Raw genomic sequence first — 27,736 nt, 5'->3', positions numbered from 1 at the left:
TTTCGAGGTTAGGACATTTAATCGTTATGATACTGTAAATGCAGATAATTGGCAGCAACTGCTTTTTATGTAGTCCCAACTTTCTGTCTTGTCTTGTGTCTATGAGCCTGCTTACAATCTTCTACCGCTTGCTTTATTGTCTTGTTGCACCACTTACGTGGTTTTTCTTTTCACTCCAACAATGTTTTACTTGTGTTTGTCTTATCTCCTGCTGCATGACGTCTATCTGCTCATTGTATTTCAGCCTGCTGAAGGTAAATCCTCTATTTTTTCTGTGTGCTTTTTGCGATCTCTGCTATTTGCAATTCTTTAATTTTTAAGCATTCTGCTGCTATTGGTTTTTCTATTGCGTCCATGTCTTCCCCAAATATATCCCAAAAAGTGCATACTGTACTGCCTACTTCCCCTTTGCGACGTGACCTATCCATTACACTTATTACATCTGTCAACTATTATAAAGCTCTGTTTATCGCACAGACCATGCGCTATAGCCGGTGACAACCTAAGATTTAGAAGGAAGCTGCACTCACAAAAGCGCCGTGCACCTGTTCTTCACCTCTGAAAGAAAGCGGAACAAGCTGGACACCGACCACAGCTTAATTGCTTTGGTCGGCTAATGTAAATAACAGGCTAATTAAAAAATAGAAGCTACTTGTTTCAAGCTAAAGTATTATCTTTGGCTGAGCGGTGACATCAGGATCTCGTATAAAACGCGGCTAGACTTGAAGGTTTCATCATGAAACCAGCGACACAATGACCGATATGTACGGAGAAGAAACCTGTTTTATTTACGCGGAACCGCTTAACGTTGGGTAAATATGTCAATCTAGTTGGTTCACGCTCCTACGCAAATTATGCTCTAGTTGGACGGTGTGCATCCTTCTAATCATCATCATCAGCCTGGTTACGCCCACTGCAGGGCAAAGGCCTCTCCTGTACTTCTCCAACTACCCCGGTCATGTATGCATATAACAGTGTGCATATAACATTGTAATTCTTAGGCTGTCACCGACAATACAGAACCATTGTCATCACTCTATCCGTTTAAATCTTGCATGTGCGCGTTCATAAATCCTATTGATGTCGCCTGGCCCGATTTTATGACGACTTTATTATTGCTTCTTATATTATCAATGAATTCTTCATTTATCTCTGCTGCTACTACCTTTCCATAGGTAAGCTATTTCCAGCCACGCCTCTTTTCCTTCCCATATGCCACTAAACAATAGATGCTCCTTGCATGTATGTTTTATCCTTCGCCACTTAATACCTCGCCTAATTAAGCATGCCTACACGTCCGCCTTTTTTCATCCTGTCATTCTATTGCATCCTTCCCATACAAAGTTGTCAATAACAGGCGCCTGTTCCAAATCTTGTTACAAGCCATTACAAGGCATTTCTTTACATTACAAGCCAACTCTTATTACAAGCCAGCCCCTTGTGAAGTCAGCTAAGAAGAGTGTGTCTTCAAAATTGTGCGCGTCGCCGATATACGTAAGCAGCATCTGGCTGCTTTTGCCAGAACGCTACTAACGAAATTCGAAAATGACGAGCAAAAACAAACACACACACACGCTCGAGAAGAGGCCCACACAAAACAGATATTTAATAGCAACTGTTTATTTGAGAGAACAAGAACACTTATGTATTTACAGATTCAGGCGCACGCACAATATGACCACAATGAAATCGTACGAATGAGCGCATCGTCGTGCGTTCAGCGATTACAGGCGCTTTATCCAAGAACGCATTGTTACCAAGTGTCAATCAAACCATTCGCTGATGATAAATTTCCGTACGAGACCAGTCGCCTGTTTCTCAGGACCGTCTCATGAATGTGTCTTTTTCTGTGGTAATGCATTTCGTTTAAGTCTCTTATTTCAGCAACGTGATGGTTTATGGTGACACTGAACATATGGCAGCGGAAGTTGCCTTCCGGACGATAACATGGACGCGCTTAAAGAAGCCCTACGCGCCGCCACTATAAGTGCGCGTGTTCCAGACTCTGAAGCAAAGGTGTTTTGCCATGGCGCCTAATTTCTGTACTCTTCCTTGGTAGTTCTGTGTTTTGTCAGAATGCCGAAAACACATAAAAGCTTCCACTGAATAATGTTACCGTGAAAGTCGAGTGACTTTTCAGAAACTATTCTACTTCATCCGTTTGCTTTCTGTTATGGCGCCAGACCACAAGACACTCGATTCATCGGCTTCGTGTAGGCTATATAAGCGCATAAGTGGAGGGAATGCGGACACACGTCATCGTACCAATGACTTGCTGGTTGGATTTCCCAGTAGCGCCAGTACCGATTCGACAAGAACCATGACGTAAAGACTGTCTTGAGTTTTCTTTATTTTAAATATGGCACTATACTTTCTAAAGAGCACGGAGTGAACAATTACCTAGAGGCAGGTACAGAAACTTGTTCTCATAAACGACAGCAATCAGAGCAACTTGGTATGCAGAAAGGCGAGGATACAAAACACGTACACAGGAAACAGACGTATTCCCCGGCTCCAGCGATTGTGTTACCCTTTTCAGCCCTCTTCTGCCTCTGCTCTCTGCGCCTGCCATTTCGTACAACGCATTGTATTTATGCTATGGGTCTGCGTACTACAACTTCTCGTATGCAGCAGGTGACGGGAGCAGCACACCACATTAAACAGCTCTCGCGTCCTGGGTAACGTGGCCAGTTGCGGAAAACTCAAAATATGCTAGCCTCGAGTTAACACAGCACTGACGAATTGCTTAGGATGCCCTGGATCGGGTCATAGCTCCAATGAACAAATGTTTCCCGCTTACGCTTGAGATTCACAATTGCAAGGAGACACACCATTGGTAGCTATAGAGCTATTTCTAACGGTTAGTTCTAAGGAGAGGCTTCGATCTTGTCACAAAGAATCTTTCTGAAAAAAAAAAATACTAAGAACGGTTTTCTTTAAAGGAACGCCGCTGTGATATTATGTTATAAAAACAGAGTCCTAAACATCAGCTACAGATATTTTTAAAAGCATGTCAGTATAGATGTGTCTCCAGAAAGACTTCAAGCACAATAATATTCTCTATAAACGAACCAAAAAGCAGTCTAGCTTGGTCTAGCAGGCCTCATACATAGTGGTACATATATAGGGCATATGAAAAGGAGTATCTGTTCACGCGTATCCTGCATCCAACTCCTTCATCTAGCGTTTGTGTCCCACAAGAAGCTTGCTACGAATGTATCACTTGAGTTTTCTTGCAAGCAGGAAACAACACGTGTCGTTGCTTACGAAAGGAAATAAATTCCTATCTACCTCTGCTGTGAACTTGCTCCCGTGTGCCAAACGAAGGCTGGCCAATCTAGACAAATAATATGGCACAGCAAGCGCACGAACACTTAACGATCACACAATGTTGATTGTAGAAAGGGTCAGAAGAACTTGGACTCCGCCTAACGCCTCGCTTTGAAGTGACGACACAAGTTTGTAGTCACCTTCTCGTCCACAGCCACCAGTTCAAATAATTCGTACCCCACGTGACCCGCCTAAAGTGACGGATCATGTCGGAAGCCTTCTCGGCTATCATGATGACCGGGGCATTGGTGTTTCCCGACGGGATCTCGGGGAACACGGAAGCATCCACGACCCGCAGGCTGAGCACGCCTTTGACCCTGCGAAAGAGAATGTCCGAAAGAGAAATGTTATTGATCCTGCTAACCTTTAACGGCACAGTGCCGCATTGGTTCACATATGGTTGCTGCGTGATAAACTCCTAGACCTATATCCTTACTTGGCAAGGAATCATTATTCTATCTTTTCGCCTTTTCCTACAATCTCTCGTGGTAGATAAACCATATAGATGATTTTTGCATGCACTTCGGAGATCGTCATCGGACAGTCTCTACCCCTTTCGACAAGCCGTACTCCGTGATAAACATGGTATATCAGAGCTACGGTGTGTTGGCAGTATTGTAATTGTAGTTCATTTAAAATAAATGGCTCCAGAACCCACGAAACAGAGTTCCTAATCAGTACATAGCAGCAAAAGTATTTTACCTTTATTCATAAATTAACGCGCCTTCATTGCACCGCGTTTTCCTACAGGTGCACATGGGTTGCGTCAAACAGCGTCAACTATACATCTTCAAGACCCAATGTGACTTTTCATCAAAATGGCTGCATATCGTAATGTAAATACGATATGCAGTCATTTGGTTTTCAGTCATTTCTTTGCAGTCATTTTCTTGGCTGCATATCGTAATTACGTTACGATATGCAGCCAAGAAAATCTCCTGCGATTTGTCTCAAGTAGATCAAACGCAAATGGCTGTATATGCATGCATCACCATCTTCATATTCATCACCACATGCCGAGTGATATCAGTTGCAGAACAAAACTTTGTTCTGCGAAATAACTCGGTACCACACCAAGTACGTCAGTCTTGTGGTTGCTAACATTTGCGGTTTAATAGCTTCACCTTATTGTCTGTACGTTATTTCGCCCGTACTTGTCTTAGCACATAACCGACCTCTACATTCCATCCCTACTTTGCGGGACCGCCTTTTAAGAATGATAGCACGGTTCATATTGCTGCCTTTGGTGACCGAATACGTAACAAGCCTCGAGGTCAGATTTTCATATCGTAAACTGGGCTTCACTTTCTGCATATGCATCTTGTCTAAGCCAAAACGCCAAGAATCAGCGCACCGAAACCAATTCAGCCTGCAGAAGCTAGGGCATGTCGTTCTTGCTTGATAAGTACCGGGGCGTGCAGTATTACATCGATGAAGCACACGCATGATTCATGACGGTTATAGTTTCGTGGAAGATCATCTGCCCAAGAGGGCGCGATCTTGTTTTTGAGTTTGGTGCTACTGCATTTCGCTTCTACTGAAATGAGGCATCTATCAGAAATCACGCTTGCAGCCTCGAACCATAAGTACGATGCTGCCACTGAATAACCTCGATCGTACAGGGGACTCCATCGTACCTGAGTTGCGGGTCTACGACAGTAGTGGGAAGCTCCGGGCGTCCCATGCGGCACGTACCGCTGGGATGGTAGATGGTAGCCGTGTACGTACGAGCAATGCACGCCAGGTGTTCGTCCGAGTACGGCTCGTACCGCTCGCAGCCCGGGAAATCCGGCTCGAAGATGCGCGCGTCGTACTTGCGGAAAGGCTCCGAGTAGCCCAGCGCTATGAGCTGCTTCATGCCTGGCACAGTCAAGGAGAAAAGCGGTATGAAATCCTCATCACACGATTTTCCTCGATGTTGTGCGCAGTGCCCCAAAACATCTAAGCAAATAATTGATATTTGCTATTGTGCACTCTGCTCATGTTGTGGCATAAACATGGCGGGAGCGACACGATATTTGCAACGCTAAGTACTTTTTTTTCACAGGGTTACTTGTGGATATAGATATCTCTTATCCTAGGTGAGCTCAGTTCGAGACTTCAAGGGTTCAAGAAAACTGGAAGAATGCCATCATTATATCAATCCACATAAAGGGAGACGTTAAAGAATTGAACAAATTATAGGCCCATTAGTATACTTCCTGAATTCTATAAAATATTCACCAAGATTATTTTCAATAAAGTAAGGGCAACAATGGAATTCAGTCAACCAAGAAACAGGCTGGCTTCAAGAAGGGTACTCTCTAATGGACACATCAATGTCACCAATCAGGTAATCATGAAATCTGCAAAGTACAATCATCCTCTCTATATGGCTTTCATGGATTACGAAAAGGCATTTGATTCAGCACAGACACCAGCAGTCATAGAGGTACTACGTAATCAATGAGTGCAGGTAGCTTGCGTAAATATCTTAGAAAATATCTACAGAGATTCCGCAGCTACCTTAGTTCTCCACAAGAAAAGTAGAAAGATACCTATAAAGAAAGTGGTCAGGCAAGGAGACACATTCTCTACAATACTGTTTACTTCATGCTTGGAAGACGTATTCAAGCTATTAGACTTGGAAGGCTTAGAAGCGAGGATCAACGGCGAATATCTCAACGTTCGGTTTGCAGTTGAAATTGTCCTGTTCAGCAACACCAGGGACGAGTTACAATGCACCTTAACTGAACAGTGCAAGAGTGGGGTTGAAGATCAATATACGGAAGACAAAGATAATGCGCAATAGCCTGGCAAGAGAACAAGAGTTCATAATCGCCAGTCAGCCTCTAGAGTCTGTGAAGGAGTACGTTTACCTACGTCAGTTACTCACAGGGGACCCTGATCATGAGAAGGAAATGTACAGACGAATAAAGTTGGGTTGGAGTGCATACGGCATGCATTCTCAGATCCTGACTAGAGGCTTAGCACATTCATTGAAAAGAAAGGTGTACAATCAATACACTCTACCGGTGCTAACATATGTTACAGACATTGAGATTGACAAAGAAGCTCGAGAACAAGTTAAGGACCGCGCAAACAGCGATGGAATGAAGAATGCTAGGGGTAACGTTAAGAGACAGGAAGATAGCGGTATGGATCAGAGAGAAAACGAGGACAGCCGATATCCTAATTGTCATTAAGTAAAATAAATGGAGCTGGGCAGGCCATGTAGTGGATAGGTTAGATCACCGGAGGACCATTAGGGTTACAAAATGGGTACCAAGAGAAGACAAGCACAGTAGAGGACGATAGAAGACTGGGTGGGGTGATGAAATCAGGAAATTTGCAGGGCGCTACATGGTATCGGATGGCGCAGCACAGGTGTGATTGGAAAGTAGCAGAGAGAAGCTTTCGTCCCGCAGTGGACATAAAATAGGCTGATGATAATGATTATGATTATTTCAACCATTCTTTCAAACGATTCTTTCAGGGTGCCTTCATTTCAGTTTCATTGTCGCACCATTAGGTTTCTGTTTGATATCCTTGCCATACAAATATATTCTAGTTCGCAAATTATGCTGTGTACGTCAAATCACTTAAGCTTTTAATTTATTAGTCGTCAACTAGATTATGCTACAGTGCTTTTGATATGGCTTATTTATGCACATGTAATTCTTCATTCATGCTATTCATACCTAAACTTAAAATTCTTCCATGTTAACGATTTGTTGAGACTGCTGTAATTTGTGTTTTATTATGTTTAGTTTGTAAAGCAGGTCCTATTGAAGTCTTTGACTTCGGGACCTCCTTCTGTATATTAACATCTTGTAATCTTTTTAATCACCACAATGAAACCAATTCTGACTCTGATTCCGATGTCAGCGTTTCTGTACCATCGAAGTGCATTAGTTATGGGAGTGGTCGTTATATGAAAGGAAAAATTCACACGTAAGCTTCAATTCTTTATGTTCCCTGCATCGTCTCCACCTCTTTATGTGAACCAGTGAATATTGAGGGCATCAGAACATTTCATGTGAACTAGTGAACATTGAGGGCAATACCACACGCAATATATATACATATTTTTAATTTTAGACGGGATTGCAAAGCAGTGTTACACATATATGCTTATGTTTATAGAAACATTTGATAGAATTATTCACCGAACAATTGCACATAAGTTGTCTGAACATTCGTCCCTTTTTACTTCAGTTTGACAAAACAGAATTACAAGAACCTAATGTGGAGCAGATGGTCTCAAGGTAAGCGAACCGCACCGGTACACACTCTACATAATTTATACTAGCAAATTGTGTACAAGCTGTCGAAATGAAAATTAAGGTAAGACAAATATTCAACTTAAAGCAAGGCACAGAGAGTGTAGTAATGTTGCAAATATACAGGTGCCTTACTAACAAAAGCAGAAATTCAGACAATAAGTAGAAACTCAGAATTACGGTAAAAACCTCCAAGCGAAGTTACGTAAATATGAATTGTGTATCATTATCACATAAAGTTTTTAGAAAACGGTGTAAGACAGAAAAGAAAGAACGTACCATAGATGAGTTCATATTTCAAGACTTTAGTTAATAGAAAGGTAGTGGTATAGTGACATTTCGAGTGAAAAGAATGACGGAAATGTTTCGAAAGGTTAAGAGACATAATTTCACATGTTTATAGTGCAAAACTCTGTTGGTATTAGAAAATTGTAATGTTGAAATTTTGAAATTGACAGCTACTTCGAAATAAGCGCCGTCAGACTTCCTACAATATGCATTGTGCTCTGTGTGACATGTTTATTAAAACTCATTCTTGCACAAACCTAACTGGAGCAACAGTGTGTTTCGTCGCAAAATTTGGGAACTCATATCTTAAATATGGTGTCTGTTTTACAATTCCTTTACATAACAAAGCGCATTCTTAAACAGTGCATTTTGCACCTCCAGGACACCGAGTTCGCGGGATCTGATTTATACAGTCAGACCACGTTTCCTCCTTTCCACCGATTAGACAAGGTGCAAGGTTCTAGTGACTGAGAAAAAAATGTGCGACAGTATTAAAGAATACGTCACAGTGTTCCTAAGGGACTTGAAATATATGTTATGAACACCTGCAAGGGAATATATCTTTTTCTTTTTTATCAAACTAGCAATGCAAACAGCATCAAAAGAACAGAGTTCATAGAAATATACTCAGCAAACGAGCTGTCGGGACAAGCACTGGGACATGTAGCTGTAAATAATGACATGAATACATTATTTAACAGTTTGCAGCAGTCATCGGGGGGTATTAAAACACCATTTTCATGACATACTTGAATTTAAAACGACTTTCTGTCACTAACCATAGTCACTAACTGACCATAGCGCTTCCGCGTATTTCAGAGCTTACGGTTTACTTGAGCTCACGTACCTTCCACAAGGATAAGGACGTCTTCAATCCGTGTCAGGTATCCAGGATTGATGAGCGGGTAGTCCTCCGGGTCGGCGGATCGTAGCCGCATCCATCCTCGGGACTTTGGCCGCAGCAGCACCGGGTACATAGTGAACCCATCCATGTTCAGGTACGGCCGGTACACACGGTCGAAGAGCTGCGCAAGACGGCAGAAGAAGAGAAGGCACAGTTCTTGAAGCGAATAATATTGTCTGCTCCCGCTTCATTTTTATTTTACGCGGATGCCGTTTTGCGGTAAAAAGTCTTATCGAGGTCTCGCCGCCATCAAACACGCTACCTGGTCTTTAAATTAACATCAAATTATCGGGCTTAACGTCTTGAAATTGTGCAGTAGTTTACTAAGGAAGCCATAGTAGAGGACTCCAGATCAATTTCTGACAAACTTCAATCAATCAGTCCAGCAATCAATCAATCAAGTGTTAGCTAACATCCACTAAATGCACGACAAGCGAGCTTCTCTGCGTACTTCAGCGATCGAAATACCACCGACGCTTCCCAGAATGGCACCTGCGGCCAATCTTTCAAACACAATCACAAGCCCAAAATTCCCAACGTTACTTTAGGCCACGATGATCTGCAAATGGCAATAACTGACCCGGATGCGGATGAACGAAGGAAAAAATAATCAGCTCGATGCGACTAGTCACGTAGGCATTTGCGCTCACTCAGCCTAAACATTTCTACTTCGCTAAACATAATGGACTATAGCGTTTTGGCATAGTGCACAAAGTGTAAGCCCCCTCCAGGTGGGAAAAGCCGGAAGCAGGTTACTAGGCAAATGAATGCGCTTTTATGAGGAACAAATTGAAAGATGTTACGAGTACGGTGCTACAAGCTTTTATGTAATGACATGAACGAATACGTCCTCTGGGTTTCTGTTTTCGTTGCTAACCTCGTAAGCGTTCACCTAATTTTCAACCTTATCGTCGAGTACTTTCCTAGGTTTAAATGCAGTGCAGGACATCCGAATACTTTATACGTATTGCGGATAGTCGGACCGCAGCTTTTAGGCGCTTAGAAAAGTCTTCGACAAACACAAGTTCGATATGACAGTTTTGCTTAAAGCAGGAAGCTGAATAGATTAGAGCAAGCAGAAAATAAAACGGTGCAACAAATAAATATCGTCGAAACCCGGAATGACGAAGTTTAGATGCGTCAATACATTCTCCATCATACTGTCTAAGCCTCCCTGCTTGACAAAGGTTTACAGGAGGAGTGAGGTTTGAAGTGACGAACAAAGGTCGAGCAATGGATGTCATTGGAGAACTCCATATCGAAAGTATTCCTCCACCCCACAAAAGAAGACGCTGCGCTTTCTGAGGATTGATGTGGAGTGTGAATGAATCGCAGTGATCCCTACTGTCGAAAGCCAGGGAAAATACGGGGAAGGAGGGAGAAGGAAATTCAAGACGATGAGCAAAGCGAGAACGAGGTGAAAGCAGAAGCCAACGTTTCGACAAGTAAACTTGTCTTCTTCAAGGCGACATATGGTTTCCTAGCCAAAGTATAGCCAACGTTCCGACAAGTCAACTTGTCTTCAAGGTGACATATTCTTTTCTCGCCAAAGTTTACACTGTGGCGAGGAAATCATATATCGCCTTGAAGAAGACAGGTCCACTTGCCGAAACGTTTGCTCCTGCTTTCCCCTTGTTCTCGCTTTGCTCATCTTCTGTGGAAAGGTGCCACTGCCGCCTAAGTAGGGTGAGGTAGAGTCAAGGTAGAGTGTTTAGTAGAGGAACCTTCTGTAATGCGGGGAACGACACACCGAATCGATACTGCACAGCACATACGAACGGCAATCCACGCACCTCGTCTGTCATGCCCATGACGCGACGAATGGTGTGACCTCCGTCGGCGGCTGGAGTGCTCGACACGAAGTGCACTTCGACGTCAGGCCAGTCAGAGTGCCGCGCGTTGTACTTGGTGCGGATGAAACCGATACCTTCCACGCCTCCGGGTACAGTCAGGGGACCTGCAGAAGACGGATGTCCCGGAGGATTCAGCCAGCACGATAGTTGATGAAATATGGCGCCAGAGGAAGCGGTGATTTCTTTGCTCATTCCTTCAGGAAATTGTCATTATTGGCAAGCTCTAGCTTATCTACTCCAGCACCAGCACCTTTATCGCACTTGTAAATGCCGTTCATGTACTTTTTACACATTTTTAAATCTTTTCTTGCTTACCCTATCCGATTCGCTCCTGTCTCCTGCTGTAAGTCAGTATGTCGGCTGATACATTTGTGGTTCCACATGACAAGGTGCCAAGGGAATGGAAGTGCAGTCGAGGACCGCAGGAAATTAGGTGGGGTGATAAATTAGGTGGGGTGATCTGCTGGGGAAAGTTGTGATTAGATTGCTCAAAACAATGGTAATTAAAGAGAGTTGGCAGAAGACTTCGCCCTGGGGCAGTGAATATAAATATAGCCTGATGACGATAATGATGACGATAATGCTGATGATGATAATAACATTATATGCCCACCGTATGCATGTAGCATGAACGGGCCCATGTCATATGCTGACCGACAAATGAAATAGTGCAACAAAACGCACTTTTGTTCTACGTAACAAAGACCATAATTTTTTTTAAAAAAATTGATTATATAATTTTGGCTCAGAGGCATGTATAAAGTACGCCAGCGTGCTAATGTAGTGCAAATTTTTCAAGGGATTTTTTGATTTACTTCATTTTCTTTGATTTGGCTAATCGGTATACACCAATGAGCATCTGTCCATTCTTGGCCAACCCTGCAGAAAGGGCTGGTATGTCCCACTATGACAAAAGAGGTACAGAATCTTTAAATATAGATACACATGGGTGTATACACATGTCATCACAATTCTTCCCTCGACAAGCACCATACATCATATTCATCCTCATGATATCGCTGCGCAGGCCTCTAACGAGGCCGTGGTGCTCTAGTTAATTTTAGAATCTTGTGCATTGTTATATGGTATCATTATTTCGCAATGCACCTTAATGCACATAGTACACGTCTTTTGTCATTGCCATAATCTTATTACACATAGACTTTATGCACGTTAGAGTGACCATTTTAAGGCCCCTTTACAGCCACGTCACACCAACTTCATAGAAGCCATAACTCCACTGCAAACTCATCAACACTGGCCTGGCGCTCTTTGGCCATACCTGGCCCTTGCGCCAATAAACACCACACATTCATTCATACATCATATTCATCCTCATGATATCGCTGCGCAGGCGTCTTACACTGTGCATTTGATTCGGTGTTCTCATTTTGGCATTGCTCGTGCGTGGTGCAGTGCGCAAGCAAAGGAACTGCATGAGAGTAAAGGAGGACGAGCCCAAAGAAGAAAAATAAGTTATCCACTGGCACTATAACTTAAAGCTATACCAATTTCCTTACGTAAAATTCACGTAACCACCGACGGAAGCATCGGGCGATGGCTCGCAGCGTTGTTTAAAAGACCAGTGAAACTCTTTCCTTATTTATAGGAGGCCACTTTTGCTTGTTTTGGCTGATTCGCTGAGCAGAGGGCAGGATCATGCAGAGGTGGAGAGGGTTTCGGGGGGGGGGGGGGGGGGGTGCCGGGCTAGCGCAGTGAAAGTAGATAACCGGATGAGGAGGGCCTTGCCAGCATCTGCTATTGGTCCGCTTCTTCTTGCTTAGCTTTCACCGTCTGGCAGAAAATCGCGACGGCGTGCAACGGAAGCTTAAAAATGCTGCCACAACGGATGCTCAGCGAAGAAAATTTAGCAGGGCGATGTCATTTACGTACGGAAAGGGTTCGACAACGTTGAAGTGCCACGCAAACAAAAAATGGCTGTGGCTTAGGTAAGGTTAAGCCCAGGAAGCGAAGCATACTAGCCTTTATTTTAGTTGTTGAACCACTATTTAGCCTGGTGAACTGCTGTTGCTTGGCTATATTTGGTTCGGCTAGACGAAGAAACAACTCATGCATTACTGCTTCGCCTTCAAGAGTGGAACGCGACAGCGTTCCCGTCGACCCGCCAAGGGGTGTAAGACAATGGGCTACAGGGCAGCGACTACGCGCCCCGCATTGGACGCGGTGAGCGTCGAGCAAAGCAGCGTTCGGCGCGCCAACGAAATGTGCGCCTGAGCAAGAGACGCACGCCTTAGAAACAGCTCGTTTCTAAGGCAACACCGCATTCACTAGAGGCGCTTTTGTACCGCTTTGAAGCATCGTACTCGTGGCACAGTGGTAGCGTCTCCGTCCCACACTCCGGAGACCCTGGTTCGATTCCCACCCAGCCCGTCTTGCAAGAGTTGAGCCAAAGCCACTTCTCCCCTGTCGTGACGTCACGGTGTCACGTGGTTTCAAGGCGACACCGCCGCGCCTGAGGAGCTGGGTTGAGCTCTCGTAATATGCTTCGCATAAAAAATGGCTGTGGCTTAAGGTAAGGTTAAGCCCAGGATGCGAAGCATACTAGTCTTTATTTTAGTTGTTGAACCACTGTTTAGCTTGGTGAACTGCTGTTGCTTGGCTATATTTGGCTCGGCTAGACGAAGTAAACAACTCATGCGTTACTCTGCTTCGCCTTGGACGCCCCGCATTGGACGCGGTGAGCGTCGAGCAACGCAGCGTTCGGCGCGGCAACGAAATGTGCGCCTGAGCAAGCGACGCAGGCCTGAGCCTTAGAAACAGCTCGTTTCTAAGGCAACACCGCATTCACTAGAGGCGCTTTTGTACCGCTTTGAAGCATCGTACTCGTGGGCTCAGTGGTAGCGTCTCCGTCTCACACTCCGGAGACCCTGGTTCGATTTCCACCCAGCCCATCTTGCAAGAGTTGAGCCAAAGCCACTTGTCCTCTGTCGTGACGTCACGGTGTCACGTGGTATTCAAGGCGACACCGCCGCGCCTGAGGAGCTGGGTTGAGCTCTCGTAATATGCTTCGCATAATATTTGTTATGCGCAAATAACTTCATTCTCTCCGGCAGCTCCGAGCAGCAAGTGCCAGAGCGATTGTCAGGCAGCTGTCTATTCCTTTCGAAAGTGAACAGTCACCGAATATTAAACAAAAAAGCCCTTCCATTCTGTGATGTACGAGCAGCGAAGCTTTGGTATTTTTTACCTCAATCGACGCATCTATGTATGTATAGTTGTTGTTGTTGTTGTTGTTGAAGGACACAGACAATGAATACATATATGTACTGAGCTGTGATTTATTGTTACTCTCTTATGAAGCAGTGACGTAAGCAAGTGCCGCCGCATGGCAGACGGGAATTCTACAATGTACACAACTTCACTGGGAACTACGTAATTAAGAAAAGTAGATGAAAGTCGGCATAATATTATATTCGTCTTAGCGGCTAATTGTTGTATAATTTGTTTCAGGCTAGTTTTGATAAAACAAGAGTTACAGTCGTTTCCTGCAACCATACTCCCTCCGTAGACAGCCATGTATTCACAGCAGACGAGAATTCTGTAACGGTTACAACTTCAGTGTCAACTAACTAATTGTGGCAAGTAAATGGAACTCGGTGTAACGATAGAATCGTTTTAACGGCCAATTTCAGTATGAGCTTTTCCCAGATATCTACATTATATTGTGATTTACACAGCAATCGCAAGAAACTGGAGACGAAAAATTTTTCTTGCCGACGAGACGCGTAGATGGACGGACGCCGACCATCGCCGGAGGGTATAGCTATAAACATCATCATCATCATGATCATCATCATCAGCCTGGTTATGCCCACTGCAGGGCAAAGGCCTCTCCCATACTTCTCCAACAACACCGGTCATGTACTAATTGTGGCCATGCCATGCCTGCAAACTTTCTAATCTTATCCGCCCACCTAACTTTCTGCCACCCCCTGCTACGCTTCCCTTCCCTTGGGATCCAGTCCGTAACCCTTAGTGACCATCGGTTACCTTCTTTCCTCATTACATGTCCTGTCCATGCACATTTCTTTTTCTTGATTTCAACTAAGATGTCATTAACTCGCGTTTGTTCCCTCACCCAATCCGCTCTTTTCTTATCCCTTAACGTTACACCTATCATTCTTCTTTCCATAGCTCGTTGCGTCGTCCTCAATTTGAGTAGAAACCTTTTCGTAAGCCTCGGGGTTTCTGCCCCGTAGGTGAGTACTGGTAAGACACAGCTATTCTATACTTTTCTCTTGAGGGATAATGGCAACCTGCTGTTAACGATCTAGGAATGCCTGCCAAACGCACCCCAGCCCATTCTTATTCTTCTGATTATTTCCGTCTGATGATCCGGATCCGCCGTCATTACCTGCCCTAAGTAGATGTATTGCCTTACGACTTCCACTGCCTCGCTGCTGTAAATTGCTGTTCTCTTCCGAGACTGTTAAGCATTACTTTAGTTTTCTGCAGATTAATTTTTAGACCCACTCTTCTGCTTTGCCTCTCCAGGTCAGTGAGCATGCATTGCAATTGGTCCCCTGAGTTACTAAGCAAGGCCATATCATCAGCGAATCGCAAGTTACTAAGGTATTCTCCATTAACTTTTATCCCCAATTCTTCCCAATCCAGGTCTCTGAATACCTCGTGTAAACACGCTGTGAATAGCATTGGAGATATCGTATCTCCCTGCCTGACGCCTTTCTTTATTGGGATTTTGTTGCTTGCATTATGGAGGACTGCGGTGGCTGTGGAGCCGCTATACATATCTTGCAGCATATTTACATACGGCTCGTCTACACCCTGATTCCGTAATGCCTCCATGACTGCTGAGGTTTCGACAGAATCAAACGCTTTCTCGTGATCAATGAAAGCTATATATAAGGGTTGGTTATATTCCGCACATTTTTCTATCACCTGATTGATAGTGTGAATATGATCTATTGTTGAATAGCCTTTACGGAATCCTGCCTGGTACTTTGCTTGACAGAAGTCTAAGGTGTTCCTGATTCTATTTGCGATTACCTTAGTAAATAGTTTGTAGGCAACGCACAGTAAGCTGATCGGTCTATAATTTTTCAAGTCTTTGGCGTCCCCTTTCGTAGACGAACACGCAAATTACTTTTTTTGGTGTTCTCAACAAACAAACATATATTGGGACATTATATATATATTTATGAGCGAGAAGAAAGGGGGTTAACCGGGGGGCCCCGTTTTCATTCTTCATATCATGAAAAGCCAACAAAGCCGCCAAGGACAACATGGGGCAAATTACTTGCGCTTACTAATTAAATTAGTGATAAATTATTGGCAATGAAAGTGGATGAAAAAACAACTTGCCTCAGGTGGGGAACGATCCCACGTTTTCTCATTATGCGTGCGATGCTCTAATATATATGCATATTCTACATGGCCACACACATGTTTAGTGCCACGCAGATCCGCGCTGGCTGGTTAGACAACGCCGGACACCACTACCGTTTCCACATCCAGAACTCGGAATGAAGCAGCAGATTATTCGAATATTCTTTGCTGACCAGAGATTAGCTGCCGAAAAATCGTGACGCTGATAAAAAAATAAGGTAACTGCACAGGCAATTCACAACTTTTGTCCTAAATATGTCTCCTAATAAATATTCCATAAATATGGATGAGTGGTTCGGTATTACTATTGAAAGAAAAAATAAAATACAAGTGCTCTATTCGTGATCCATCTGATGCATCACTTTTTTGCTCTAATTTTGTTCAACTGTGACCAATCAGCTTTGGCAGCATAAGATTCTTCTTATAAGAACACAAGGTAGTTCCTCGCACACAATTACAACGTTACCTTGTCCTTTGATGAAGTAGTCGAAGGCCGTCTTTGGATTGAATCTCTTCCTGACGACGGACACAGAGTCGTTGATCATGAAGCTGATGCCCGCGCCACCTATGTGATCCTGCAGATTCTCGCCGACGGGAATGTCGCTTATCACCGGAATCTGTAAACACAAAGTAGATTACGGCTAAGTGCCGTGTCCTCAAAAATCAGGCAGAACAAGTGACTCTGACTGACTTAAAGGAACGCAAACATGATGTTATCGACTTTCATTCTTTTCCCCGTTAAATGAACGCCGTAGGCATCGACACCTTAGAAAAAATACTAGCGGGCCTCTCAGTACCCTCAATTTTATTTCATTGGCTTTTTCTACGGTAAGTGTAGTTTTCGTGTCCCAGGAGGTGTACGGCTCATGATGCCATGACGCAGAAGCTGGTAAAACATCGTAAGGCCTCGACACTCCCTGGCTCGGTCGGTTGCTTCGTTGCTACATTAGCCCTCACAACGAGTAACAGTGTATAAAAGTCACCGAATCGTACATGCGAGGCTCTTGGAACATGTGCGCACGACCTCCTAGAGGGGCCACTATGGCCTCTGCTAACGACACATCCACTTCCCTGCTGCCGGGTCCATCCCCCTTCTATAGACTCCCTGTCGTCGTGTCTGCCTTTCTGAAAAAAAGATTATATCGCGCTTTACAGCAGGTTACCGGCGTAAACTATCAAACTGTGCTGCTCGACAGTGCATCACTGTTATCCTTACAATGCTCATACTATAATTTTTGGTGTCTGTATAATTAGCGCCGAGATGGTGCTCCGCCTCGCGGTGAGGTCATATATGGTGCGAGGAAGGAAGAAAGGAAGGAAGGAAAGAAGAAAGGAAGGAAGGAAGGAAGGAAGGAAGGAAGGAAGGAAGGAAGGAAGGAAGGAAGGAAGGAAGGAAGGAAGGAAGGAAGGAAGGAAGGAAGGAAGGAAGGGGAAGGAATCGCTTCTATGAAGCAGTGGAAAAAGACGATTGGTCTAGCGTTGTTCACATCTAATTTCCACCGCATCGACTTCCGTAGTGTGTAAGTAGTCTGCGCACATAAACATTTGTTACATTTTGACCAATTCACGCTCGCAGCACCCTCGTTTTCTCGAGTCCTGTCTTGCACAACTGCTATACTTGCTGGAGCTCTTATATTCATTTTTTTAGAAATCAAATGCTTGAAGTAGGGCAAGAATCATCAGTACTCAAAGAAGAAAATAAGAATTTCCCTTTTAGCGATTATGTCTTAGGTTCTCGCACCTGTCACACTCTAAAATCGTTAATTCATTATTGTGCTTATATCACGTTTTTGTTTACTAGAACCATGAAACGATGTGCTTAATTTCACGCTACGCTCCAAAGCTACGAAGAGATGTTTGTTTCTCTCGCAACGGTTGCCTTCGTCATTGATCTTTTGCTGTGTGGTCGAGCGTGATCGCTAACAAAAATATAGTGGAGTCCAAACACAGCGCAGCAGCTTCTTGAAACAACGTTTGCCCAGCATCCTGCTAGATGAATCAAATGCGACATTCATCTGGTTCCTACCGGGCTCCGATACCAACTACTCCAATAGGTTTCTGGACATTGGGGCTAACGTTCAGCGGCTCCCTGAACATTCTAAGGAGCCCCGCGATCATAAGTCTGTCGGATCCCGGCCGTGCCCCTACTCGAAGGCGAGAACACCTCCGATTCCCTCTGAGGTGGGAAACGGCACTCTGAATGTACCAGGTGAACGTGTTTCCAGCACTCACTTTCTACCACCCGAACGTACAGTGTCGATCACACTTGTCTAGAGTGGCCCGAAGGCTGCTCCGCACTGCGCCTGCGACGCCTAGCGACAAGCACCGGGTTCGAGATGTGTTGGCCGATAGCGCCACGCGCGTGGTGGACGCTGCAGCATTCGCGGGCGGCCAAGATACAGGCCGGCGTGATTTGCGGGTCGCGAGCACCGGCTTTTTATCAATAGACGAGCACTGCCAGCTGAGCTGCGAGCGTGACACGGCTGGAATCCTGCGGCCTGTATCTTGGCTGCCCGCGAATGCCGCAGCGTCCACGCGCGTGGCGCTATCGGCCAACACATCTCGAACCCAGGGCTTGTCGCTAGGCGTCGCAGGCGCAGTGCGGAGCAGCCTTCGGGCCACTCTAGACAAGTGTGATCGACACTGTACATCCCCCTACGAGAGCGCTATACAGTGCTCAAGAGCAACAAGTCAAATGTGCCAAAAGAAAGCTCACTTACACCGAGTGATTCAAGGTGAAGACGGGGTCCGACTCCGGAGAGCATCAGAAGCTGTGCACTGCCGATGGAACCGGCCGACAGGATGATCTCCTGCCTGGCTCGGACAGCGCGCTGCAGTCGCCGGTAGCGGAACAACACCGTACGAGCTCTTCGGTTCTCGTCGAACAGAATCTGAAGTGACGTAAGACCCCCAAAGAAGCACTCACAGAGTTGCGAGTGCCAATCGGAGAATTTCCGAATAAGCGGCGCAACCCAACTACGATACCTGTATAAGGTATGCGAGAGCGCCCCCCCGCCCCCTCATTAGCACACCACACATACGCTATTCAATTTATAATACAGCCGACTCAGCGGGGCGTGACCGTGACTCCGTTTAGCTTCGTCGCATTCTTTAAGCCAAATGTTCTACACGTCTCTGGAAACCTTCTATTACTCCACGCGCTAGCCACGCATGGGTGTCATTTCTGTGGAAATATGACGAGGCCAGTGGTTCTTTCTACTGTCACACTTATGGGCCTGACAGGCTGCCCAGGCAGCGCTGCGGAGACGCCGGCCAGCAAGGCCCTCCATGCCGCGCTTTTGGTTCTGAATAGAGCCAAACGCTAGGCCCTGCTAATGAATGCACAGAGCCGCGGTATATCTGCTAGTCTTGGCTGCGCTAGGGCGGGAGTTTTTGAGAATTTCGGGCATGGGAGGCTTTTTAGCACACCTTCCGTCGCCAAGGAACCAGAGCGCTGTGCCTAATACGTACACTGCGCACGATAAGTCGCCGATGCCGCATCGCTGAGCTGCCGCTTTCATGTATGTGGTGCTCAAGTCACGCGACGTCAAGGTGCGATGGCAGACTGTTGCAATACCAATCTATTCGCTTAAGAGCACGCACCAGCTCAGAAATGTGGCCCCAAAACAATGAAGTAATCAGCTAATAAAACGAATATATAAATTCATTGTTCCTTGCGTTAGCACACTGACTGAGCCTGACCGGTTCTGGTTTCTGTTGAAGCTGACACAGCAGCCACATGCATGCTTGTGCCGCAAACGCGCATTTCTAGACATGGCCATTGGTATATACAACGACTGAGTGTCTCTAGCCTTAGCCCTGGCGTGCAGTAGTTTTTTTAGAGAAGCAACGATGCCACAGCAAGAGTTTCGCTTGCTGCGATTCATTCATTTACACTGACATATAATGTGACAACGGTAGATTAGACACCTCCAGTCTCCTAACTTAATGCTTTAACTGACTCTCTGCACCTCATTAATTGATCAATATTCTTTCACTTATCCTCTCAGCAGCGTGTTCTGAAACCGTTTCAACCACCATATGAACTTTCGCCTAATCATGTGGGCCACTTCTGCGTCATAAATTCCTTTAAGTCCTTAAGCCGAACACGAAAACAAAACAAAAAACTGGCTGTGGCTTAGCTAAGGTTAAGCCCAGGATGCGAAGCATACTAGCCTTTGTTTTAACGCGACAGCGTTAAGGAGCTCGTGTCGCAGAAAAGCCGGTGTCGTCGGCGTCGGCTCAAGCGTGCGGCGCTTGCTCAGGCGCACAATTCGTTGTCGCGCCGAACGCTGCGTTGCTCGACGCTCACCGCGTCCGATGCGGGGCGCGTAGTCGCTGAGCCGCTGCAAAGCCACCTAGAAACAGTCTCTGTAGCACGCCGCAACTTTCGCTTCTCATTCCAACGAGCAGCTCTGTCTCCAGGAGGCATCTCACTTCGTGAGTGTCTAGCAGAGGCAAGCGCAGCTGCTTATATGCCGCCGCGACGCCGCGAGTTGGAGCCCCGTTTCTCCTCTGTCGTGACGTCACGGTGTCACGTGGTATTGAAGGCGACACCGCCGCGCCTGAGGAGCTGGGTTGAGCTCTAGTAATATGCTTCGCATAAAAAGTAGCACTTTCACCCAAACGTCAGACCAAGGACAAAACAGATTTAGACGAAGCAAAATGGGGTAGCGTACCTAAAGGAAAGCTCCCACATCTTTCTGTCTTCTGGAGTGAAAGCCCCGCAGCTTCTTACCAGCAATGGTGAAGCCAACGCTGGTGAAACAGCCTCACCAGCTCGAGTCCGCTCGCACCTCAAGTGCTTTTGTTCGGCTGAGATAAATGTTAGACTCAATGAAAAATAAAAGCTCGTTGTTATTCTCGAGTTTATTTATTGTCAATGGCCCAGTAAAGATATCATTGTTACTAAAAAGATTGCATGCACTCGGTCTTTATCGTAAAACCAGTGACGCAAGGATAGACGTCGAACAGCATTTGCACGACAACTACAGATACGAGCGTTCTGCCTGTGTCTTGCCGTTTCCGTGTAACGTACCGACATTAAGCGCTTACCCGCAGAGAACTTTTTTGAGAACTTAGTTATTTCATGCACATCGGTTTGTAGCAGTAGAAAGCAAAATTAAAGCCGAAAATTTCATACGATTTTACGTGTCAAAACCACGATCTTATTATGAGGCACACCATAATTGGGGATTCCAAATTAAATTTGACCACCTGGGGTTCTTTAACGTGCACCTAAATGTAAGCACACGGGTGTTTTTGCATTTAGCTCCCATCGAAGTACGGCCATCGTGGCCTGGATTTGATGGCGCGACCTCGAGCTTAACAGCGCAACACCGAAGCCACTAAGCAACCACAACGAACTAAAAAGAGAGCCCAAAAGAGCACGCGCCATGTCTTGTGGTACTGCCGCGCCATGATTGGGCACGGCAGTACCACAAGAATGCAGACGTCTAACCCGCTGTCCTTCTTCATGCAGTTTGCGGTCAGCATACTCCTTATCGGTGTGGATGCGCACACTGGGCTGCTGCCGGGGGTGATCAGCGGAACGCATATCAACAACACTGCTTTCCACGTGCCAGATTGCTCCTACCATCCGTGCTGGAACAACTGCCGACGTGGTTCGACGACCGACGCGCCCTGCTGGACACATGACCGGCATCGAGCGCCATCTATACAACCATCTATATATGGTCTTTCTTCGCTGCCGGGAGCCATTGGGCACGGCAGTACCACAAGAATGCAGACGTCTAACCCACTGTCCTTCTTCATGCAGGTGAGGAGGCGTCACGATAAGTGTTTTAGATCTAGTAACCCCTTCTTGTTTGTGCTGCCGTGCCCGCGGCTTGTCGTTGCAGTTGCCGATGTTGTATTGTTTCTATGGAAACTTCTTTTAGTAGCTGGGGATGTAGAAGAGAATCCAGGCCCCGAGTTAAGCCAGATTGCTAAACAACTAAAGGATATCGCAACCGATATAAAAGATATCAAAGAACATCGGCTAACCGAAATTGAAAAGAAAATAGACGCCCTCTCCAAACTTGAAGAAAAAGTAATCTCATACGAAAAGAACATATTGCAGTTGGAAAAAGCTTTTAAAAGATTAGAAAGCAGGGTTGATGATTTAGAAAACCATAGCAGAAGATCAAATCTTATTGTTTACGGACTTCCCGAGGATGAGGGCGAAAACAGCTCTACATTGGAACACAGTGTTAATCATACAATCATCAAGGAAATCCTTGGCCTGGAGCCAGTTGCCATCGAACGAATACATCGCTTAGGCAGGCCGAATAATGGCAAAAACAGACCAGTAATCTTAAAGCTACTTGACTCAAGTAACAAGCCAGCGATACTGAAGAAAGGCTATAAATTCAAGAATACTAAGTACTCTATAGGTGAAGACTTCAGTCGCAGAGTGCGAGAAAAGAGAAGAAACCTCTGGGAAAGCGCTAAATCAAACCGTGAGAAAGGTGAAAAGGTATCCTTATTCTTTGATAAACTGTACATAAACGATAGCATGTTTGTCTGGGATGATGAAAGAAATATGAGAGTCGCAGTTCAAAAAAACGCCGAAAGAAGTCGACCAGTAACCCGAAGCCACAAACATTCACAGAAATAACACTGCTAAATGTGAACGCGAGAAGTATTGTGAATAAAACTGAAGCATTAGAAAACCTGTTACTCTAGCGCAGCCCTGACATTGTTGCTATTACTGAAACATGGCTTTCACTAGAAATATTCAGCCACGAAATAGCACCCCCAAATTACTCGGTTATCCGTAAAGATCGACCAACTAGAGGCGGTGGCGTAGCTCTGCTTATTAAGAAGCACTTACCCTTTGTATTGATGCCCGACGTTCCAGATGTCGAGGCTGTGTTCTGCAAGATTATGTGCGATGATTTTGCTATACTTACTGGTTGCTTCTACAGAAGTCCTCTTTCGGGTCACGAAAGTGTTATTGCTGTACAGGAGTTTATGCAGAAGCATGCTAGCAACCGAGTTATTCTTATGGGAGACCTCAATTTACCTGACATTGACTGGAATACCATGCACCACACTTCACTCTCATCAAATTCGCTCATTGATTTGATGCTAAATTTCGGGCTTCATCAAGTAGTAACCTCTCCTACGCGAACTCAAGGAACAAGCGCTAACATCCTAGACTTAATACTGTTTAGTGACAACTTCCCCCTTGATCTACTGAACTCGGAGATCATAAATGGTTTCTCAGACCACAACATACCAAAATTCCTGCTGCCCCTCGGATGCACTGCAACAGCCAAAACTAGTGAAATCATTGTCCCTAATTTTGAAAAAGCAGATGATTCCACTATACTAACCTATTTAGCGCATGAATACCAGAATTTTACGAAACTGCCAACGAAAGTTCTGTCCACGTTAATGATCTCTGGCTTCATTTCAAGCGTATAGTATGGCACTGCATGCATCACTACATCCCGAAAAAAAGTAAAAAATCGAACAAAAGGAATCCTTGGATAACACGCGATATATTTCATGTGAAGCGCAGAATAAAACGTTTGCGGCGTAAGATGAAAATGACCGGTGCAAGTACACAAACAAAATCGCAACTCTCCCGCGCTGCCGACGAGCTCAAGTTAAAGACGAAGCTTGCGAAGCATATATATTTCAATGAAACATTGCCTAACCTTATCAATCACAACCCTAATCGCTTCTGGAACTTTTTTCGCGCACGCCCCGCAACGACACCAGATCGTCCACGCGAGGAAAAAGTGGCACTCGCTGATGAATTTAACCAACACTTTCAATCAGTCTTTACTAAAGATAACAACGCAATTCCATATTTGCCACCGTCATCATTTCACACTATTGACACATTAAAAATAAATGACTACGGAATATTTAAGCAGTTACTTGAGTTAGACGTGAAGAAATCAAACGGTCCAGATAACATCCCCAACGAGTTCTTGAAAAGATATGCTAAATATAATAGTAAATATCTTGGCCTTATTTACCGCAAGTCACTTTCGACGTCAGAGCTACCTGAAGACTGGAAAATTGCCAAAATTGTACCCATTCATAAGTCAGGCGATACAAACCTGCCATCTAACAGCAGACCAATTTCGCTTACCAGCTCATCATGTAAAATTTTGGAACACATTATTCTCAAACACTTAACCGCATATTTCGAAGAACATGTTCTAGTAGATGTTCAACACGGTTTTAGAAGAGGCTTATCGACAGTCACTCAGCTAACAGAGGTCTTACACGATCTTGCTTTAAGTATTAGTAATCATAATCAAACTGACCTACTTTTACTAGATTTCAGTAAAGCGTTTGATTGTGTGTGCCATACTAAACTAACTGCCAAAATTACAGCTGCGATTGGCAATGGACCTATTACTGCATGGATAAAAAACTTTTTATCTCACCGATCCCAATTTGTCGTCATCGAAAACACCCCATCTGCTCCGGTGCCTGTCACATCAGGGGTACCACAGGGCTCAGTAATAGGTCCGCTCTTATTTTTACTTTTTATCAATGACATTACAAATAACATTGATTGTAAAATCAAACTGTTTGCAGACGACTGCATAATATACAGAGAAATACACAATCACCAAGATCAAGTTCAGCTCAATAACGCACTAGCAAAAATAACCGAATCGTGTTATAACTGGCAAATGACTATTAATACAAACAAAACGGTTTGCATGACAGTAACGAGAAAAAAGCACCCATCGTTTTTCCACTACACACTTAACGGCAGCCTCGTAACTAGAGTTCAACAGCATAAATATCTTGGTTTAACAATAACATCCAACCTTAACTGGACAACACATATTAACAACATTACTTCTTCTGCATTACGGAAACTCTTCTTTCTCAAAATGTTCCTGCGGTTGGCACCAACTAACGTCAAACTTTTAACTTACATTACATTTGTGAGACCTGTCCTTGAGTATGCTAATGTCGTATGGTTCCCGCACACTAAAACAAACATATCTAAACTGGAAAGAATCCAGAGAAAGGCAATTAGGTTTATCCACCGAAAATACCGGCGCAGTGATTCCCCTACTCTTCTTCTAAGACAGTCAGGGCTTGCAACTTTGGCTGTACGAGCAAAACGAGCTCGTCTCAAATTTCTGCATCAAATATTACACAGCCGACTAAAAATAAATGCCTCTGCATACGTTACCTTTTCTAAATCCCGCGTACTTCGTCATAATCATGCATATACACTAAATGAGTTCCTTTGTAATAACGATACTTTTCAGTCTTCCTTTTTCCCCCGTGTTGTCCGCGAGTGGAATAACCTAGATCCATCTGTAACTAACACAGTATCGCAGTCTGATTTTGTTAAGTTATTAGAAACCGAAATAATTAATTAGGAAATAATAGATCTTATGAATATATAATTGTCAGAACCCCCATTTTTTTTAAACTGTAGCTAAACATTTACCCCCTTTGTTTCTTTCTTTGTTTTTATAACACTGTATTAATCCTTACGTGTATGTAACCTGAAGTGTACTATTTCTGTGAGTTTCTCTTGTTATTCATATTATTAGTGTTGTAAAATTGTGCATTGAACCTGTTTTATGTATTTCCATTTACATGTTTTCATGTTCTTACCATTCGGTATATAAACCATGAAATGTATGTATAATCATATGCCCACCTGCTATGGTCTCGATATGAGACTGGCAGTATTGTAAATAAATAAATAAATACATAAATAAAATAAAAATTTTGTTTTTCTATAGAAGTTTCTGTCGCATGAATTAGAGAAAGACGGGAAGCGTATTTTCTACTGGGTTGGCACAGATATTTCACGTAATGTAAGGTAGACTTGAAGTGCCATTCATACGGTACTGAGCAAAATAGAAACAAACTTACACAAAGAAAATATATAATAAGAATGAAAAACAGTAAATGTGATTCGCAAGAAAGTCGATACAAATTTTGTATAAGTGTGTAGTGTTGTATGTATATGGCATACGGATGAAACGTCTCGACAGAAAGAACTAATTTGCAAAGTGTCTGCTACATAGTTATGTGATTGTGTATAGCTATAGTGTTACTCATTTTGTATAACATTGATGAAATATAAAAAATATATCTATATAAAAGATTTAGTCAACTTCCCCTTGGACCAACCATATAATATATCATTGTTCGTTTGCTTCCATGTCTGATACGTTATCCTTTAGCCATTGCATACAGCTGTATTAATGCATACCATTGTAGTAAACTCACCGACGAGTAAATAAGTTTTCTTTCATACTCGCTCAAACAGGTACCTATTCTTGCTTCCTTTTCTTAGCGAATAGGAAAAGAATGCTACAGAGTAGTTACTGCCTCACAAAAAAGAGAATGACAGATACCTAAATATCCTCGCGTGATTTGAATGCGAAAGCATAGTGACTTCTATAATTATTTGTTACGTCCACGATACACAGCGTCATACTTTTTCACATATCCTTCAAAACTTTACCTAACTTCACTTTGTTCTAATTTGTTCCTACCGTAATCGACGTTAATACGCTTTAATCCACCTTACGAATACCTACTTAATACACCTTCCTCTAATTTGTACCAACCTTTATCCACTTTAAACCTCCTTAATCGACTTTATTTCACGTTAATTCACTTCACTTCACCTTAATTGATTTTACTCCTCCTTAAGTCACCTTACTCGAACTTTTAACGTGATAGCGTTGAAGAATGGTGTGTCGCTGAAAATCCAGGGTCGGCGTCCCGCATCCGGCATTGGCGTCCTGCGTCGACCATCGCTGTGGCAAAAATTATTCTAACCATGCAAACCCAACCACGCATACGCAACCACGTAGACCCTCCGTGTAGCACAAAAGTTACTGAACTGATTGAATCTCTCAATGTAAGATACGGGCGAAGAATCGTAAGGTACGAATTATACACAACCAACAGACATGACAGTGTCAGATGGTAATTTGAACATACGAAAAAACGTAATTATGTTACATAGAAACTCAAACACACCCCTTTTTTCAGCATTTCTACCATCCATAGACCGGCCACGGCGTCCGCAAGTCTTGGCCACGAAGCGGCACGCCCGGTTTCTTGCAACATTTCTGGATGGCGTTCGCCTCCACTGCATCGCGGCCCACGCAAGAGGCTGCGTTTCTTTTATAACGTTAATTCACATTACTTCACTCTAATTCACTTAAATCCACTTTATTTTACATTATTTACCCATACCTACTACTAACAAAAGTTGTTACACCGTTTACTATCTTCTTTGTTACTGTTTACGTCATACAAGAAGCTCATGACTTCATATTTATTTGGTACCACTCGTTGCGGACACCGCCGGCTTTTCAGCCTCATAGGACACCTGCTGCTCAATCCATGAACGGCTTCGTCACAATTCCGCCATTAGTCCGGAGAAATCTTGTGATGTTCAAGGTACCATTCGAGACGCATGAGAACCATTCGTTCCACGAGCTTCCAGACACAGCTGCGGAGTGCTTTAGGCCAATATAATGTCAGTGCCAGCGGTGACTTTCCTGCTTTTAGCAGCGGTACCAGGTGGCTGCGCTTCCATTCCTGCGTCTGGCGAAACCACTGCAGGGGACCGTCCCAGAGATAATCCTCGTTTTACTCGTTTTTAGAAATGTGCGGACATCTTTTTAACGCGACCTTGTTTCATGCTGGGAGCCACCGAAACTCGCTCCATGCTGTGTACATTCGTCACGCTATCACCATCACCATAA

The 27,736-nt window shown here is 44.2% G+C and overlaps 1 protein-coding gene across 2 annotated transcripts in view; it reads right to left on the bottom strand.

Annotated features, from left to right (window-relative positions):
* Window positions 1–1,610: 1,610 nt before the first annotated feature.
* LOC139050369 (glucose dehydrogenase [FAD, quinone]-like) overlaps window positions 1,611–27,736 on the bottom strand; it is a 50,351-nt gene continuing 24,225 nt past the window's right edge. For both annotated transcript variants that reach the window (XM_070526620.1, XM_070526621.1), the window contains 6 exons: window positions 18,725–18,895; window positions 16,471–16,621; window positions 10,578–10,741; window positions 8,728–8,905; window positions 4,968–5,190; window positions 1,611–3,647 (listed from right to left, as the gene is read on the bottom strand). In XM_070526620.1, coding sequence (XP_070382721.1) covers window positions 3,467–3,647; window positions 4,968–5,190; window positions 8,728–8,905; window positions 10,578–10,741; window positions 16,471–16,621; window positions 18,725–18,895 — 1,068 coding nt within the window. In that variant the 3' untranslated portion in view covers window positions 1,611–3,466. The remainder of the gene's footprint in view (window positions 3,648–4,967; window positions 5,191–8,727; window positions 8,906–10,577; window positions 10,742–16,470; window positions 16,622–18,724; window positions 18,896–27,736) is intronic.

This window comes from Dermacentor albipictus, chromosome 10 (genome assembly GCF_038994185.2).
Source record: "Dermacentor albipictus isolate Rhodes 1998 colony chromosome 10, USDA_Dalb.pri_finalv2, whole genome shotgun sequence".
In the NCBI taxonomy this organism is placed as follows: domain Eukaryota; kingdom Metazoa; phylum Arthropoda; class Arachnida; order Ixodida; family Ixodidae; genus Dermacentor; species Dermacentor albipictus.
Note: the sequence above shows the minus strand (reverse complement) of the source record. Positions and strands in the feature narration are given on the sequence as shown.